Source organism: Oncorhynchus masou, chromosome 28 (assembly GCF_036934945.1).
Source record: "Oncorhynchus masou masou isolate Uvic2021 chromosome 28, UVic_Omas_1.1, whole genome shotgun sequence".
Taxonomy (NCBI): domain Eukaryota; kingdom Metazoa; phylum Chordata; class Actinopteri; order Salmoniformes; family Salmonidae; genus Oncorhynchus; species Oncorhynchus masou.
The window spans coordinates 50373912-50392698 of record NC_088239.1 but is presented as its reverse complement, the minus strand read 5'-3'; the positions used below and the strand labels follow the sequence as shown (position 1 = coordinate 50392698).

At 50.3% G+C, this 18787-nt stretch overlaps 1 protein-coding gene across 1 annotated transcript in view; it reads left to right on the top strand.

Annotated features, from left to right (window-relative positions):
• opn4xa (opsin 4xa) overlaps positions 1-18787 on the top strand; it is a 65052-nt gene that overhangs the window by 26497 nt on the left and 19768 nt on the right. The window contains exons 2-7 of the mRNA XM_064943770.1: positions 2592-2725; positions 2942-3145; positions 3350-3521; positions 4956-5117; positions 8373-8480; positions 10270-10444. Coding sequence (XP_064799842.1) covers positions 2592-2725; positions 2942-3145; positions 3350-3521; positions 4956-5117; positions 8373-8480; positions 10270-10444 — 955 coding nt within the window. The remainder of the gene's footprint in view (positions 1-2591; positions 2726-2941; positions 3146-3349; positions 3522-4955; positions 5118-8372; positions 8481-10269; positions 10445-18787) is intronic.

The following is an 18787-nucleotide window of genomic DNA, read 5'->3' as shown; positions in this document are numbered from 1 at the left end:
CCCAGCCTAAAACCCCAAACAGCAAGTGCAAGTGGAAAAACTCCCTAGAAAGGCCAGAACCGAGAAAGAAACCTAGAGAGGAACAAGGCTATGAGGGGTGGCCAGTCCTCTTCTGGCTGTGCTGGGTGGAGATTATAACAGAACATGGCCCAGATGTTCAAATGTTCATAGATGACCAGCAGGGCCAAATAATAATAATCACAGTGGTTGTAGAGGGTGCAACAAGTCAGCACCTCAGGAATAAATGCCAGTTGGCTTTTCATAGCCGATCATTCAGAGTATCTCTACCGCTCCTGCTGTCTCTAGAGAGTTGAAAACAGCAGGTCTGGGACAGGTAGCACGTCCGGTGAACAGGTCAGGGTTCCATAGCCACAGGCAGAACAGTTGAAACTGGAGCAGCAGCACGACCAGGCGGACAATGTGGGTTGCCATGGCCGGACAGCAAGGAGTCATCAAGCCAAGTAGTCATGAGGCATGGTCCTTGGGCTGTGTGTGAGTGTGTGAGAGTGAGAGAGATTTTATTCACACAGGACACCGGATAAGACAGGAGAAATGTTCCAGCTATAACAGACTGACCAGAGCCCCCCAACACATAAACTATAGCATAAATACTGGAGACCCCACACCACTAGAGGGATATCTTCAACCACCTATCCTGAGACAGGGTTTCAAATATTTTTATTGAACACACACAAGAATGGTGTATAGGTATACAATCCGTATCTAAACATAAAAGAGCAGACAGGAACAACAAGACCCAGAGTTCTGGGTACAAAACAAATAATACAAAACAAGTAGAAAAACAGGTAGAAAGAAAGAGAGCAGATGTCACCCCCCCACTTATTCCCCCCTATTCCCCTCCCGACTTCTCTGGTGGCAAGGCCAGCACATGCTGCCCAAAGGTAGATTAAAATATTACAATTGAGAGTGCGTTAAAAAGTACATATTCACAGCGTCGACTGGTCCAAGTAGGAGAGGAAAGGCTGCCAGATTTGATTAAATGTTGATAATTTATTGTTCAGAATATATCTAATTCTTTCTAAGTGTACAGTGTTTGCCAATTCACTGAGCCATAATTTGGTAGAGGGCGCTTCCCTCCTTTTCCAAAAAAACAAGATTAGTTTTTTTGCCGAAATGAGACTATAAGAGATTAGTTGTTTTTGGGGGTTGGTTAATCCGTTTAGGGAATCAGGATTATCAGAGGCGGGTCTTGGTCTATTGAAGTCTCCAGAACTTCAGAGAGGATCCTAAAAATTCCACACTAATAACCATACAAGCTAGAGCATAGGGCAAAGCAGTGGAGTAGTGTACCCTGCGCAGCCTGACATTTATCACATGTAGGGGATGTATCAGGAAATATCCTATGCAGTTTAGTTTTGGAATAGTGTAATCTGTGTAATACCTTGAATTGTATGAGACGATGTCTGGAGTTAATGGAGCAGGTGTGTGTATATACTCCAAGCTCTCTTCCCAGTCTGACACCCAAATGTCAGTCCCTAGTTCTTCCTCCCATTTTGCCTTAATGGCATCTGTAGAAGGTGTGCTAACAGATTGAAAAGCATCATATAGACTAGATATCAGTTTATCTGAGGTGGGGCATATTTTTATGCATCCGTCAAACATGGAAAGGTTTAGCATTCCCAAATGTTGGGAGGTGTTTTCTAACATAGTCTCTAATTTGTAGGTATCTGAAAAAAAAATTACTTCTGGGAAGATTCTAAGTTTCCCTCATCAACTCTATATATAAATCCCCTATGGTACTTATCCCCAGCTCTCCCCATCGCTCAAAGGTGTTATCAAGGTTAGAGGGGGCAAAGGAGGGATTCCTGGTGACAGGGAGCATGAATGACATTGGTCTATGCTCAGAGTTGACTTTAATTTGCTTCCAGATTTGGACTGTGCTATGTATAATAGGATTGTTACAATAAAGTGACATCTCCTGATTGACAGGAGACAGAATCACAGCACCAATAGAGAAGGGGTGACACTCCTCCCGCTCCATACTAAGCCAGCTGGATGACGGAGGTACGTCATACAACAGAAACGTAACAACGCAGAGTTTAGCGGTCCAGTAATAAAATATATACAATTTGGGAGAGTCAATCCTCCTTCCATCTTGGATTTACAGAGGTGTTCTTTAGCTATCCTGTGTGTTTTATAATCCCAGTTGAAAGGATTGATAATTGAGTCCAGTTGTTTCTGAAAGGATTTAGGTATGAATACTGGGATGTTCTGGTATGGGTAGAGCAGTTGTGGGAGGAAGACCATTTTAATGGCATTATTTCTTCCCGAGCAGAGAAATTGGGAGAGTTCTCCAAAATTGTATGTTTGCCTTGAGTTTTTGCATCAGAGAGGGGAAATTCTCTTTAAATCAGTGGTTTCACTTTTAACTAACGGGAAAGTACAGCATCGCATCGTTGCCTTCTGACCTGATCTTGATTTCATTATCTGGATAGAAACTATTCTTTGATAATGATTAAGCTTTAGTGATAAAGTGAAAGGTAAAAGCTTAAATGAGCGGTAAGCTAATAACAACCAATAAAACATTTTTTAAACAAACACTGCATATGTTTATTTGTTCTATATTTCAGCAACAAGAAGCTTCGGACTCCTCCCAACTATTTCATCATGAACCTGGCAGTGAGTGACTTCCTCATGGCCGTCACACAGTCCCCCATTTTCTTTGTCAACTGTCTCTACAAGGAGTGGGTGTTTGGAGAAACAGGTACTTTTACCTTCATTCCATAAATTTGGTAAAATAACCGCATCAGATCAATTGTCATAATTGAAGGCTTCAGCTACTTTGATATTTTGAGATGAATTATGCAGTACAAACCAAACAAAAACACTCACCAAAGTAATTCTGTGGAAATTCCATCTCTGAGATTACTCAGATTGTAAGATTTCTGTTATCTGTCTCTGTGAAATGATTTATGCTCAGGCTGTAAGATGTACGCCTTCTGTGGGGCCTTATTTGGGATCACCTCCATGATCAACCTGCTGGCTATCTCCATTGACCGCTACATTGTCATCACCAAGCCCCTGCAGGCCCTCCACTGGACCTCGAAACGCCGCACCTCTGTCGTCATTGTCATAGTCTGGCTCTACTCGCTGGCCTGGAGCCTGGCGCCTCTCCTGGGGTGGAGTGAGTTCCCTCCACTAATACTGTCATTTTGGGACTGCCAGTTTTCTGACTGTTTCTACTCTCTTGCCAACTCCTTATGGAATTGTCATACCATGTTTTGCTAGACAATGACACCAGTGGATTTGGCAAGAGCCCAAACAGATCTGGGACCAGGCTAGCAACCGTTTATGTGATCTTTCAAACTAAACCATTGTTCCTATCCAGGTTCCTATATCCCGGAGGGCCTGATGACCTCCTGTACGTGGGATTATGTGACCTCCACACCAGCCAATAGGAGCTACACTCTTATGCTATGCGTCTTTGTGTTCTTCATCCCTCTGGGTATCATCTCTTACTGCTACCTCTGCATGTTCCTGGCCATACGCACCGGTAGTAGGTGAGTTGGTACATTCACACACATAGACATACAGTTGAAGTCGGAAGATTACATACACTTAGGTTGGAGCATATTAAACTTGTTTTTCAACCACTCCACAAATTTATTGTTACAAACTATAGTTTTGGCAAGTCGGTTAGGACATCAAATTTGTGCATGGCGCAAGTAATTTTTCCAACAATTGTTTACAGACAGATTAGTTATAATTTACTGTATCACAATTCCAGTGGGTCATGTCCCCATGTACAGTTGCAAATCAGTCTGGCTTTTTTTATGGCGGTTTTGGAGCAGTGGCTACTTCCTTGCTAAGCAAGGTTTACATACACTAAGTTGACTGTGCCTTTAAACAGCTTGGAAAATTCGAGAAAATTATGTCATGGCTTTAGAAGCTTCTGATAGGCTAATTGACATCATTTGAGTCAATTGGAGGTGTACCTGTGGGTGTATTTCATGGCCTACCTTCAAACTCAGTGCCTCGTTGCTTGACATCATGGGAAAACCAAAAGAAATCAGCCAATACCTCAGAATTTTTTTTTTAGACCTCCACAAGTCTGGTTCATCCTTGGGGGCAATTTCCAAATGCCTGAAGGTTCCACGTTCATCTGTATAAACAATAGTACGCCAGTATAAACACCATGGGACCACGCAGCCGTCATACCGCTCAGAAAGGAGATGCATTTTGTCTCCTAGAGATGAACATACTTTGGTGCGAAAAGTGCAAATCAATCCCAGAACGACAGAAAAGGATTTTCTGAAGATGCTGGAGGAAACAGGTCCAAAAGTATCTATATCCACAGTAAAACGAGTCCTATGTCGACATAATCTGAATGGCTGCTTAGCAAGGAAGTAGCCACTGCTCCAAAAACCGCCATAAAAAAAGCCAGACTGATTTGCAACTGTACATGGGGACAAATATCACACTTTTTTCCCTCTGGTCTGATGAAACAAAAATAGAACTGTTTGGCCATAATGACCATCGTTATGTTTGGAGGAAAAAGGGGGAGGCTTGTAAGCCGAAGAACACCATCCCAACCGTGAAGCACGGGTGTGGCAGCATCATGTTGTGGGGGTGCTTTGCTGCAGGAGGGAATGGTGCACTTCACAAAATAGATGGCATCATGAGGCGGGAAACCTATGTGGATATATTGAAATAAAATCTCAAGACATCAGTCAGGAAGTTAAAGACAGGAAATCTTTACTCAGATTAAATGTCAGGAATTGTGAGAAACTGAGTTTAAATGTATTTGACTAAGGTGTATGTAAACTTCTGACTTCAACTGTATACTGTACTTATATATACACACACACATGCACGGACACAAGCACACACTCATATGCACACACACACCATCAAAACACAGATCCAGATGATGGGGACCTCTGGTTGTCTATCTTCCTTTGACACCCTGAACATCCCCTCTCCGATACCCACAGAGACATGGAGAAGCTGGGCAGTCAGGTAAGGAAGTCCACCCTGATCCAGCAGCAGTCCATCAAGACTGAGTGGAAGCTGGCCAAGATTGCCTTTGTAGTCATCATCGTGTATGTGATGTCCTGGTCTCCCTACGCCTGCGTCACCCTCATCGCCTGGGCTGGGTAACTATGGTGTTACATATGAATTTGAATGGGGTTCAGTTCCCATATTCACAAAGTGTCTCAGTAGGAGGGCTGATCTAGGATCAGTTTTGCCTGTTTTTTGATAATTATGAATACGATTACATGGACTGGGGTATCTGATGAAAGATGGCCCTGTCCTGGATGGCGGACGTTTTGCAAGCGCCAATCCAACTTTGCTGTTTTGTGATTCTTTTGTTGTTCATTTTTACTCAATTTTTTCATTTCTTACGACCCGACAAGAACTTTTGAACATCAGATCTGCAGTTACTTACCTCAATTCCGGCTTCAACTTCAACTCATCTGCCCTGGGCTCTTTCTCTAATTCCGACCCAATTTACGGGCCAAGAGGAAATGCAGACGTTACAGAGGCAAGAGGGGGGATCCTGGAGAGATTAAGGTGAAGGGTGAACTGGCCACCTCCTCTGCCCATTCTACTGGCCAATGTACAGTCACTTGATAATAAGATGGATAACCACCAATCGCGGATTTGCTACCAAGGGGACTCTGCTTTTCTGAAACATGGCTCTCGGACACCCTCCCATGGCTATCCAACTCGATGGATTCTTCATTTACCGTGACGACAGGAAGAGGAGTCAGGGAAATCGAGGTGGGAGGGGGTTTGCCTCTTTATCAACAACAACTGGTGTGCTGACTCGAGCGTGGTGGAAGTGCCCATTGTTCACCCGTCTTGGAATACCTGATGGTCAAATGCTGACCGTTTAACCTCCCGAGGGAGTTGTCAGCTGTTATCATGACTGTTGTGTGCATTCCACCTCAGGACAAGAAAAATAACAGGCTGGCACTTAATAAACTGTACGAGGCTACAGTATAACCAAGCAGGAAAACATCCAGAAGCTGCTTTTCTGGTTATGGGTGATATTAATTCTGTGTCCTTAAGACACGTGATGCCCAACTTCCATCAACACGTCTCCCTCACGACTAATGGCGATAAAGTCCTAGACCACTGTTATTCTACCTACAAGCAAGCATACAAGGCCCTCTCTTGTCCACCATTCGGCAAATCAGATATTGGCTCCGTACTCCTGCTTCCTGTCTGCAAGCAGAATCTCAAACAGGAATTACTTGTGACTCGCTCCACTGAGAAATGGTCTCCAGAATCAGAGATTATGATCCAGGACTGTGTTTCAGGACTCTGCCGATAACATCAATGAGCTAACCACCTCCATCACCAGCTTCGTTAGAAAATGCATAAGCGACGTTCTCCCCACAGTTAAGGTTTGCTGGTTACCCAATCAAAAGCCCTGGATTAACACTGAGGTTGGAGCTAAACTAACGTATAGGGCTACCGCGCACAGGGCTTTCGCAGACAATCCTGAGGCCACGGCAGACAACCCTGAGGCTACGGCAGAGTCATCAAATGAGCAAAAGGACAATATAGAAATAAGGTGAAATCATATTACACAGGCTCCGACACCCGCCGAGCGTGGCAGGGACTACAGTCCATTGTGGATTACAAAGGAAGACCCAGCCATGATCTGCCCAACGATGCCGCTCTACCAGACAAATATATGCACCCTTTGACAATAACATGTGTCGGGTGTGAGAGCCACCACCAACCCAGAAGATAGGGTGATCTTGCTCTCTGAGGCTTACGTGAGTAAAGTCTTTATTCAGGTCTATACCCGCAAGGCCGCTGGCCCTATGGTATTCCAGGGTTTGTTCTCAGAGCATGCGCAGAACAGCTGGCAAGTATATTCACAGTAATTTTCAACCTCTCCTTGTCCCAGTCTGTTATCCCCATGACCACCATCATTCCTGTTCCCAAGAACTCTAAGGCTTCATGCCACAATGACTACCGCCCTGTAGCACTCCCATTTGTAATCATGAAGTACTTTGAGAGGCTGGTTATGCACATATCAACTCCCTCATTCAAGACACCCATGACCCACTTAATTTGCATATCGCCCCGACAGATCCATAGACGACACAATCTCAATTGCACTCCACACTACCCTCACCCACCTAGATAAGAGGAATACGTATATGTGAGAATGCTATCCATTGACTGCAGCTCAGTGTTCAACACCATTGTCCTCTCCAAGCTCGTCACCAAGTTTAGGTCACTGGGTCTGGAAGTTCTGGCAACACAACTGTGGTAGGCCTGATCATCAGCGACGATGAGACAGCCTAAAGGGACATCGCTGACCTCGAAGTGTGGGCCCGGGAACCACAACCTCTCCTCAACGTCAGTAAGACCAAGGAGCCGATCGTGGACTACAGGAAACGAGGGGGCGAGCAAGCCCCCATCCACATCGATCGTTAGACTCCAACCAACCAAGCCATAGACTGTTCACTCTGCTTCCTCATGGCAAGCAAGCAGTACCGGTGCATCAAGTCTGACACCAACAGGCTTCTGAACAGCTTCTGTCCTCATGCCATAAGACTGCTAAATAGCTAATGAATGTGTAAATTAAAACTTGAAACTTAATCCTACATCAGCACTTCTCCTCTGAGATGCTTTATGCAGCCCAGATCTAGTTGTGGAGATACTTGAGCAATAGTTAGAGGGCTTGTGATCTGGATATTATGAAGGATCAGGGGTCTTGAAAATGTTTTTCTGACTGTTGATTCAGATATGAAGTTGAGGATTGGACTGTAGTTACTGCAGATCTTTGGTTAATGCAGAAGAATATGGGATACATTCTTTCCGACTCCCACAAATTATTTTAAAGTGAGGCTTGGATTGGTTCGGAACGGCAGGCACCTATGGGTTGACGAGGTGAGAGTCTGTTTGGAGAGTTTTCAAACGCTGTCAGGGTCAGAGACAGTTTAAATAGATGTTTTTTTGAGTTTTGTGTGGGGAACGTACTGTACGTACTGCAGCGAGAGTAGAGGTGAAGAGAGTGGATGTGAAGTGATGGAGTGCAGTCTGTCGGAGAGGAGGGATAATCAAGCATATGATTCCTCCTGCTCACTCCACAACACCTTTGGGTCACTGCCGAGCCATACGAACAGGCTGCACAGGAGCCAACTAGGCAGGCAGTGCAAACAGACACCCACTGACTGACCAAGGCACAGACAGGCGTGGACTGACGCATGACTGACCATCTGCTGACATACTGAACAAACACAGAGTTCAGACTCCAGTCTTCTATTTAGAGGGTGGAAGCAGAGCAGAACAAGTTACTGCCAAATGTCCGTAAGACCTGAGGGGGTTCGATTACTTTATCTGTGAGGCTTATAGTGTCCTCTAAATGTTACCTCTCCTTTCAGCTATGGAAGTGCCCTCAGTCCCTACTCTAAGGCCGTCCCTGCTGTCATAGCCAAAGCCTCAGCCATCTATAACCCCTTCATCTATGCCATCATCCACTCCAAATACCGGTGAGTATAGTGGTCTTAATGTGTCCCTCCCCTAGGTTAGAACTCAAAACACCATTTTAAGTACTTTCCTAACTGTTCATAACCTACGGTTGTTTTGTCAACTTGCCCTAGGGATCCTTTGGTGTGATTGGGCTTGGCCGTCCAGATTGGGCTCCTACAGGGCATTATGAAAGTACTCAGACCCCTACGACTCTTTCCACATTTTGTTACGTTACAGCCTTATTCTAAAGTGGATTAAATAGTCCCCCGCCCCCTCATTAACCTACACACAATACCCCATAATTACAAAGCAAAAACAGGTAAAAAAGGTTTACAAATAAACTGAAACATCACATATACATAAGTATTCAGACCCTTTAATCAGTACTATGTTGAAGCACCTTTGGCAACGATTACAGCCTCGATTCTTCTTGGGTATGATGCTACAAGCTCGGCACACCTGTATTTGGGGAGGTTCTCCCTTTCTTCTCTGCAGATCCTCACAAGCTATTTTCAGGTCTCTCCAGAGATGTTTGAACGTGTTCAAGTCCGGGCTCTGAATGGGCCACTCAGAGGACATTCAGAGACTTGTCCCGAAGCTACTCATGCATTGTTCTGCTGTAAGGTGAACCTTCACCCCAGTCTGAGGTCCTGACCGCTCTGGAGCAGGTTTTCATCAAGAATCTCTGTACTTGGCTCTGTTCATGTTTCCCTCGATCCTGACTAGTCTCCCAGTCCCTGCCACTGAAAAACACCCCCACAGCATGATGCTGCCTCCAGCACGCTTCACCAAAGGGATGGCTCAATTTTGGTTTCATCAGACCAGAGAATCTTATTTCTCATGGTCTGAGAGTCCTTTAGGTGCCTTTTGGCAAACTTCAAGCAGGCTGTCTACTGAGGAGTGGCTTCCATCTGGCCACTCTACCATAAAAACCTGATTGATGGAGTGCTGCAGAGATGGTTGTCCTTTTGGAAGGTTCTCTCATCTCCACAGAGTAGCTCTGTTAGAGTGACCATCGGGTTCTTGGTCACGTCCCTGACCAAAGCCCTTCTCCCCTGATTGCTCAGTTTGGCCAGGCGGGCCAGCTCTAGGAAGAGTCTTTGTGGTTCCAAACTTCTTCCATTTAAGAATGATGGAGGCCACTGGGTTCTTTGGGACCTTCCATGCTGCATAAATGTTTTGGTACCCTTCCCCAGATCTGTGCCTCGACACAATCATGTCTCGGAGCTCTAAGGACAATTCCTTCGACCTCGTGGCTTGGTTTTTGCTCTGACATGCACTGACATCAACTGTGGGACCTTATATAGACAGTTGTGTGCCTTTCCAAATCATGTCCAATCAATTGAATTTATCACAGGTGGACTCCAATCAAGTCATAGAGACATCACAAAGATGATCAATGGAGACAGGATGCACCTGAGCTCAATTTCGAGTCTTCTAGCAAAGGGTCTGAATACTTACAAAAATAAGGTATTTCTGTTTTTTGTTTTGTTTTTCATTTGCAACAATTTCTAAAAACGTGTTGTCGCTTTGTCATTATGTGGTATTGCGTGTAGATTAATGAGGGAAAACATTTATGTAATCAATTTTGAAATAAGGCTGTGATGTAACAAAATGTGGGAAAAGTCAAGGGGTCTGAAAACTTTCCGAATGCACTGTATAACAACTGACTTGTTACATCTGACTTTGGTGATGACAATAGGGAGATTTGGTGTACAATACGCTTGATGTTGTATCCCTCCTTCCTCTTGCCTCTCTCCTCCTTTTACCCTGTCCTTTCCTTTCTTTTTTGTTGACTCTCCCATACAGAGACACTCTGGCAGAGAAGGTTCCCTGTCTGCACTGCCTGGCCCAGACCCCTAGGAAGGACTTGATCTCTGTGTCCAACAGTGAGTCCTCCTTCAGGGACTCCATGCTCAGCAGACAGTCCTCCACCTCCAGGACAAAGTTCCATAGAGTGTCATCTATGTCCACCGGAGACACAGTGAGTTAGTGTGCTTCTGAACGGTTGGAGGGTAGGGTTGGGGGGTAGAGAGGTGGTAGGGGTAGAGGGTAGAGTGGTGTAAGGTAGAGGGGCGGAGGGTAGGGGTAGGGGTGGAGGGGTAGAGGGTAGGGGTAGAGGAGTGTAGGAGAGGGGTGGAGGGTAGGGGTGGAGGGGAGGGGTAGAGGAGTGTAGGAGAGGGGTGGAGTTTAGAGGTGGAGTGTAGGAGAGGGGTGGAGGGTAGGGGTAGAGGAGAGGGGTGGAGGGTAGGGGTAGAGGGATGGTGGGTAGGGATAGAGGGGTGGAGGGTAGAGGTAGAGGAGAGGGGTGGAGGGTAGGGGTAGAGGGATGGTGGGTAGGGATAGAGGGGTGGAGGGTAGAGGTAGAGGAGTGAGAGGTAGAAGTGGAGGGGTTGAGGGTAGAGGTAGAGGAGTGGGTGGGTGGTAGGAGTGGAGGGGTTGAGGGTAGAGGTAGAGGAGTGGGTGGTAGGAGTGGAGGGGTTTCAGGGTAGAGGTAGAGGAGTGCGTTGTAGGAGTGGAGGGGTTGAGGGTAGAGGTAGAGGAGTGGGTGGTAGGAGTGGAGGGGTTGAGGTTAGAGGTAGAGGAGTGGGTGGTAGGAGTGGAGGGGTTGAGGTTAGAGGTAGAGGAGTGGGTGGTAGGAGTGGAGGGGTTGAGTGGAGGGGTTGAGGGTAGAGGTAGAGGAGTGGGTGGTAGGAGTGGAGGGGTTGAGGGTTGAGGTAGAGGAGTGTGTGGTAGGAGTGGAGGGGTTGAGGGTAGAGGTAGAGGAGTGGGTGGTAGGAGTGGAGGGGTTGAGGGTAGAGGTAGAGGTAGAGGAGTGGGTGGTAGGAGTGGAGGGGTTGAGGGTAGAGGTAGAGGAGTGGGTGGTAGGAGTGGAGGGGTTGAGTGGAGGGGTTGAGGGTAGAGGAGTGGGTGGTAGGAGTGGAGAGGTTGAGGGTAGAGATAGAGGAGTGGGTGGTAGGAATGGAGGGGTTGAGGATAGAGGTAGAGTGGTTTAGTGTAGAGGAGTGGGTGGTAGGAGTGGAGGGTTTGAGGGTAGAGGTAGATGAGTGAGTGGTAGGAGTGGAGGGGTTGAGTGAAGGGGTTGAGGGTAGAGGTAGAGGAGTGGGTGGTAGGAGTGGAGAGGTTGAGGGTAGAGGTAGAGGAGTGGGTGGTAGGAGTGGAGGGGTTTCAGGGTAGAGGTAGAGGAGTGCGTGGAGGGGTTGAGGCTAGAGGTAGAGGAGTGTGTGGTAGGAGTGGAGGGGTTGAGGGTAGATGTAGAGGAGTGGGTGGTAGGAGTGGAGGGGTTGAGGGTAGAGGTAGAGGAGTGGGTGGTAGGAGTGGAGGGGTTGAGGGTAGAGGTAGAGGAGTGGGTGGTAGGAGTAGAGGGGTTTCAGGGTAGAGATAGAGGAGTGCGTGGTAGGAGTGGAGGGGTTGAGGCTAGAGGTAGAGGAGTGGGTGGTAAGAGTGGAGGGGTTGAGGGTAGAGGTAGAGGAGTGGGTGGTAGGAGTGGAGGGGTTGAGGGTAGAGGTAGAAGAGTGGAGGGGTTGAGGGTAGAGGTAGAGGAGTGGGTGGTAGGAGTGGAGGGGTTGATGGTAGAGGTAGAGGATTGGGTGGTAGGAGTGGAGGGGTTGAGGGTAGAGATAGAGGAGTGGGTGGTAGGATTGGAGGCGTTGAGGATAGAGGTAGAGTAATGGGTGGTAGGAGTGGAGGGGTTTCAGGGTAGAGGTAGAGGAGTGGGTGGTAGGAGTGGATAGGTTGAGGGTAGAGGTAGAGGAGTGGGTGGTAGGAGTGGAGGGGTTGAGGGTAGAGATAGAGGAGTGGGTGGTAGGAGTGGAGGGGTTGAGGATAGAGGTAGAGTGGTTTAGTGTAGAGGAGTGGGTGGTAAGAGTGGAGGGTTTGAGGGTAGAGGTAGAGGAGTGGGTGGTAGGAGTAGAGGGGTTGAGGATAGAGGTAGAGGAGTGGGTGGTATGAGTGGAGGGGTTGAGTTTAGAGGTAGAGGAGTGGGTGGTAGAGGAGTGGGTGGTAGGAGTGGAGGGGTTGAGGGGTAGGGGTAGAGGAGTGGGTGGTAGGAGTGGAGGGGTTCAGGGTAGAGGTATATGAGTGGGTGGTAGGAGTGGAGGGGTTGAGGGTATAGGAGTAGGTGGTAGGAGTAGAGGGGTTGAGGGTATAGGAGTGGGTGGTAGGAGTAGAGGAGTTGAGGGTAGAGGTAGAGGAGTGGGTGGTAGGAGTGGAAGAGTTGAGGGTAGAGGTAGAGGTAGAGTGGGTGGTAGGAGTGGGTGGTAGGAGTGGTTGAGTTTAGAGGTAGAGGAGTGGGTGGTCGGAGTGGAGGGGTTGAGGGTAGAGGTAGAGAAGTGGGTGGTAGGAGTGGAGGGTTTTCAGGGTAGAGGTAGAGGAGTGGGTGGTAGGAGTGGAGTGGTTGAGTTTAGAGGTAGAGGAGTGGGTGGTCGGAGTGGAGGGGTTGAGGCTAGAGGTAGAGGAGTGGGTGGTAGGAGTGGAGGGGTTGAGGTTAGAGGTAGAGGAGTGGGTGGTAGGAGTGGAGGGGTTGAGGTTAGAGGTAGAGGAGTGGGTGGTAGTAGTGGAGGGTTGAGTGGAGGGGTTGAGGGTAGAGGTAGAGGAGTGGGTGGTAGGAGTGGAGGGTTGAGGGTTGAGGTAGAGGAGTGTGTGGTAGGAGTGGAGGGGTTTCAGGGTAGAGGCAGAGGAGTGGGTGGTAGGAGTGGAGGGGTTGAGGGTAGAGGTAGAGGAGTGGTGGTAGGAGTGGAGGGGTTTCAGGGTAGAGGTAGAGGAGTGGGTTGTAGGAGTGGAGGGGTTGAGGGTAGAGGTAGAGGAGTGGGTGGTAGGAGTGGAGGGGTTGAGGTTAGAGGTAGAGGAGTGGGTGGTAGGAGTGGAGGGGTTGAGGTTAGAGGTAGAGGAGTGGGTGGTAGGAGTGGAGGGGTTGAGGTTAGAGGTAGAGGAGTGGGTGGTAGGAGTGGAGGGGTTGAGTGGAGGGGTTGAGGGTAGAGGTAGAGGAGTGGGTGGTAGGAGTGGAGGGGTTGAGGGTTGAGGTAGAGGAGTGTGTGGTAGGAGTGGAGGGGTTTCAGGGTAGAGGTAGAGGAGTGGGTTGTAGGAGTGGAGGGGTTGAGGGTAGAGGTAGAGGAGTGGGTGGTAGGAGTGGAGGGGTTGAGGTTAGAGGTAGAGGAGTGGGTGGTAGGAGTGGAGGGGTTGAGGTTAGAGGTAGAGGAGTGGGTGGTAGGAGTGGAGGGGTTGAGTGGAGGGGTTGAGGGTAGAGGTAGAGGAGTGGGTGGTAGGAGTGGAGGGGTTGAGGGTTGAGGTAGAGGAGTGTGTGGTAGGAGTGGAGGGGTTTCAGGGTAGAGGTAGAGGAGTGGGTGGTAGGAGTGGAGGGGTTGAGGGTAGAGGTAGAGGAGTGGGTGGTAGGAGTGGAGGGGTTGAGGGTAGAGGTAGAGGAGTGGGTGGTAGGAGTGGAGGGGTTGAGTGGAGGGGTTGAGGGTAGAGGTAGAGGAGTGGGTGGTAGGAGTGGAGAGGTTGAGGGTAGAGATAGAGGAGTGGGTGGTAGGAATGGAGGGGTTGAGGATAGAGGTAGAGTGGTTTAGTGTAGAGGAGTGGGTGGTAGGAGTGGAGGGTTTGAGGGTAGAGGTAGATGAGTGAGTGGTAGGAGTGGAGGGGTTGAGTGAAGGGGTTGAGGGTAGAGGTAGAGGAGTGGGTGGTAGGAGTGGAGAGGTTGAGGGTAGAGGTAGAGGAGTGGGTGGTAGGAGTGGAGGGGTTACAGGGTAGAGGTAGAGGAGTGCGTGGAGGGGTTGAGGCTAGAGGTAGAGGAGTGTGTGGTAGGAGTGGAGGGGTTGAGGGTAGATGTAGAGGAGTGGGTGGTAAGAGTGGAGGGGTTGAGGGTAGAGGTAGAGGAGTGGGTGGTAGGAGTGGAGGGGTTGAGCGTAGAGGTAGAGGAGTGGGTGGTAGGAGTGGAGGGGTTGAGGGTAGAGGTAGAGGAGTGGGTGTTAGGAGTAGAGGAGTTGAGGGTAGAGGTAGAGGAGTGGGTGGTAGGAGTGGAAGAGTTGAGGGTAGAGGTAGAGGAGTGGGTGGTAGGAGTGGAGTGGTTGAGTTTAGAGGTAGAGGAGTGGGTGGTCGGAGTGGAGGGGTTGAGGGTAGAGGTAGAGAAGTGGGTGGTAGGAGTGGAGGGTTTTCAGGGTAGAGGTAGAGGAGTGGGTGGTAGGAGTGGAGGGGTTGAGTTTAGAGGTAGAGGAGTGGGTGGTCGGAGTGGAGGGGTTGAGGCTAGAGGTAGAGGAGTGGGTGGTAGGAGTGGAGGGGTTGAGGTTAGAGGTAGAGGAGTGGGTGGTAGGAGTGGAGGGGTTGAGGTTAGAGGTAGAGGAGTGGGCGGTAGTAGTGGAGGGGTTGAGTGGAGGGGTTGAGGGTAGAGGTAGAGGAGTGGGTGGTAGGAGTGGAGGGGTTGAGGGTTGAGGTAGAGGAGTGTGTGGTAGGAGTGGAGGGGTTTCAGGGTAGAGGCAGAGGAGTGGGTGGTAGGAGTGGAGGGGTTGAGGGTAGAGGTAGAGGAGTGGGTGGTAGGAGTGGAGGTGTTTCAGGGTAGAGGTAGAGGAGTGTGTGGTAGGAGTGGAGGGGTTGAGGGTAGATGTAGAGGAGTGGGTGGTAAGAGTGGAGGGGTTGAGGGTAGAGGTAGAGGAGTGGGTGGTAGGAGTGGAGGGGTTGAGCGTAGAGGTAGAGGAGTGGGTGGTAGGAGTGGAGGGGTTGAGGGTAGAGGTAGAGGAGTGGGTGTTAGGAGTAGAGGAGTTGAGGGTAGAGGTAGAGGAGTGGGTGGTAGGAGTGGAAGAGTTGAGGGTAGAGGTAGAGGAGTGGGTGGTAGGAGTGGAGTGGTTGAGTTTAGAGGTAGAGGAGTGGGTGGTCGGAGTGGAGGGGTTGAGGGTAGAGGTAGAGAAGTGGGTGGTAGGAGTGGAGGGTTTTCAGGGTAGAGGTAGAGGAGTGGGTGGTAGGAGTGGAGTGGTTGAGTTTAGAGGTAGAGGAGTGGGTGGTCGGAGTGGAGGGGTTGAGGCTAGAGGTAGAGGAGTGGGTGGTAGGAGTGGAGGGGTTGAGGTTAGAGGTAGAGGAGTGGGTGGTAGGAGTGGAGGGGTTGAGGTTAGAGGTAGAGGAGTGGGTGGTAGTAGTGGAGGGGTTGAGTGGAGGGGTTGAGGGTAGAGGTAGAGGAGTGGGTGGTAGGAGTGGAGGGGTTGAGGGTTGAGGTAGAGGAGTGTGTGGTAGGAGTGGAGGGGTTTCAGGGTAGAGGCAGAGGAGTGGGTGGTAGGAGTGGAGGGGTTGAGGGTAGAGGTAGAGGAGTGGGTGGTAGGAGTGGAGGTGTTTCAGGGTAGAGGTAGAGGAGTGCGTTGTAGGAGTGGAGGGGTTGAGGGTAGAGGTAGAGGAGTGGGTGGTAGGAGTGGAGGGGTTGAGGTTAGAGGTAGAGGAGTGGGTGGTAGGAGTGGAGGGGTTGAGGTTAGAGGTAGAGGAGTGGGTGGTAGGAGTGGAGGGGTTGAGGTTAGAGGTAGAGGAGTGGGTGGTAGGAGTGGAGGGGTTGAGTGGAGGGGTTGAGGGTAGAGGTAGAGGAGTGGGTGGTAGGAGTGGAGGGGTTGAGGGTTGAGGTAGAGGAGTGTGTGGTAGGAGTGGAGGGGTTTCAGGGTAGAGGTAGAGGAGTGCGTTGTAGGAGTGGAGGGGTTGAGGGTAGAGGTAGAGGAGTGGGTGGTAGGGAGTGGAGGGGTTGAGGTTAGAGGTAGAGGAGTGGGTGGTAGGAGTAGAGGAGTGGTAGGAGTGGAGGGGTTGAGGTTAGAGGTAGAGGAGTGGGTGGTAGGAGTGGAGGGGTTGAGTGGAGGGGTTGAGGGTAGAGGTAGAGGAGTGGGTGGTAGGAGTGGAGGGGTTGAGGGTTGAGGTAGAGGAGTGGGTGGTAGGAGTGGAGGGGTTGAGGGTAGAGGTAGAGGAGTGGGTGGTAGGAGTGGAGGGGTTGAGGGTAGAGGTAGAGGAGTGGGTGGTAGGAGTGGAGGGGTTGAGGGTAGAGGTAGAGGAGTGGGTGGTAGGAGTGGAGGGGTTGAGGGGTTGAGGGTAGAGGTAGAGGAGTGGGTGGTAGGAGTGGAGAGGTTGAGGGTAGAGATAGAGGAGTGGGTGGTAGGAAGTGGAGGGGTTGAGGATAGAGGTAGAGTGGTTTAGTGTAGAGGAGTGGGTGGTAGGAGTGGAGGGTTTGAGGGTAGAGGTAGATGAGTGAGTGGTAGGAGTGGAGGGGTTGAGTGAAGGGGGTTGAGGGTAGAGGTAGAGGAGTGGGTGGTAGGAGTGGAGAGGTTGAGGGTAGAGGTAGAGGAGTGGGTGGTAGGAGTGGAGGGGTTACAGGGTAGAGGTAGGAGGAGTGGCGTGGAGGGGTTGAGGCTAGAGGTAGAGGAGTGTGTGGTAGGAGTGGAGGGGTTGAGGGTAGATGTAGAGGAGTGGGTGGTAAGAGTGGAGGGGTTGAGGGTAGAGGTAGAGGAGTGGGTGGTAGGAGTGGAGGGGTTGAGCGTAGAGGTAGAGGAGTGGGTGGTAGGAGTGGAGGGGTTTCAGGGTAGAGATAGAGGAGTGCGTGGTAGGAGTGGAGGGGTTGAGGGTAGAGGTAGAGGAGTGGGTGTTAGGAGTGGAGGGGTTGAGGGTAGAGGTAGAAGAGTGGAGGGGTTGAGGGTAGAGGTAGAGGAGTGGGTGGTAGGAGTGGAGGGGTTGAGGGTAGAGGTAGAGGATTGGGTGGTAGGAGTGGAGGGGTTGAGGGTAGAGATAGAGGAGTGGGTGGTAGGATTGGAGGCGTTGAGGATAGAGGTAGAGTAATGGGTGGTAGGAGTGGAGGGGTTTCAGGGTAGAGGTAGAGGAGTGGGTGGTAGGAGTGGATAGGTTGAGGGTAGAGGTAGAGGAGTGGGTGGTAGGAGTGGAGGGGTTGAGGGTAGATATAGAGGAGTGGGTGGTAGGAGTGGAGTGGGGGTTGAGGATAGAGGTAGAGTGGTTTAGTGTAGAGGAGTGGGTGGTAAGAGTGGAGGGTTTGAGGGTAGAGGTAGAGGAGTGGGTGGTAGGAGTAGAGGGGTTGAGGATAGAGGTAGAGGAGTGGGTGGTATGAGTGGAGGGGTTGAGTTTAGAGGTAGAGGAGTGGGTGGTAGAGGAGTGGGTGGTAGGAGTGGAGGGGTTGAGGGGGTAGGGGTAGAGGAGTGGGTGGTAGGAGTGGAGGGGTTCAGGGTAGAGGTATATGAGTGGGTGGTAGGAGTGGAGGGGTTGAGTGGAGGGGTTGAGGGTAGAGGTAGAGGAGTGGGTGGTAGGAGTGGAGGGGTTGAGGTTAGAGGTAGAGGAGTGGGTGGTAGGAGTGGAGGGGTTGAGGTTAGAGGTAGAGGAGTGGGTGGTAGGAGTGGAGGGGTTGAGGTTAGAGGTAGAGGAGTGGGTGGTAGGAGTGGAGGGGTTGAGTGGAGGGGTTGAGGGTAGAGGTAGAGGAGTGGGTGGTAGGAGTGGAGGGGTTGAGGGTTGAGGTAGAGGAGTGTGTGGTAGGAGTGGAGGGGTTTCAGGGTAGAGGTAGAGGAGTGCGTTGTAGGAGTGGAGGGGTTGAGGGTAGAGGTAGAGGAGTGGGTGGTAGGAGTGGAGGGGTTGAGGTTAGAGGTAGAGGAGTGGGTGGTAGGAGTGGAGGGGTTGAGCGTAGAGGTAGAGGAGTGGGTGGTAGGAGTGGAGGGGTTTCAGGGTAGAGATAGAGGAGTGCGTGGTAGGAGTGGAGGGGTTGAGGGTAGAGGTAGAGGAGTGGGTGTTAGAGTGGAGGGGAGGTGGGGGTTGAGGGTAGAGGTAGAAGAGTGGAGGGGTTGAGGGTAGAGGTAGAGGAGTGGGTGGTAGGAGTGGAGGGGTTGAGGGTAGAGGTAGAGGATTGGGTGGTAGGAGTGGAGGGGTTGAGGGTAGAGATAGAGGAGTGGGTGGTAGGATTGGAGGCGTTGAGGATAGAGGTAGAGTAATGGGTGGTAGGAGTGGAGGGGTTTCAGGGTAGAGGTAGAGGAGTGGGTGGTAGGAGTGGATAGGTTGAGGGTAGAGGTAGAGGAGTGGGTGGTAGGAGTGGAGGGGTTGAGGGTAGATATAGAGGAGTGGGTGGTAGGAGTGGAGGGGTTGAGGATAGAGGTAGAGTGGTTTAGTGTAGAGGAGTGGGTGGTAAGAGTGGAGGGTTTGAGGGTAGAGGTAGAGGAGTGGGTGGTAGGAGTAGAGGGGTTGAGGATAGAGGTAGAGGAGTGGGTGGTATGAGTGGAGGGGTTGAGTTTAGAGGTAGAGGAGTGGGTGGTAGAGGAGTGGGTGGTAGGAGTGGAGGGGTTGAGGGGTAGGGGTAGAGGAGTGGGTGGTAGGAGTGGAGGGG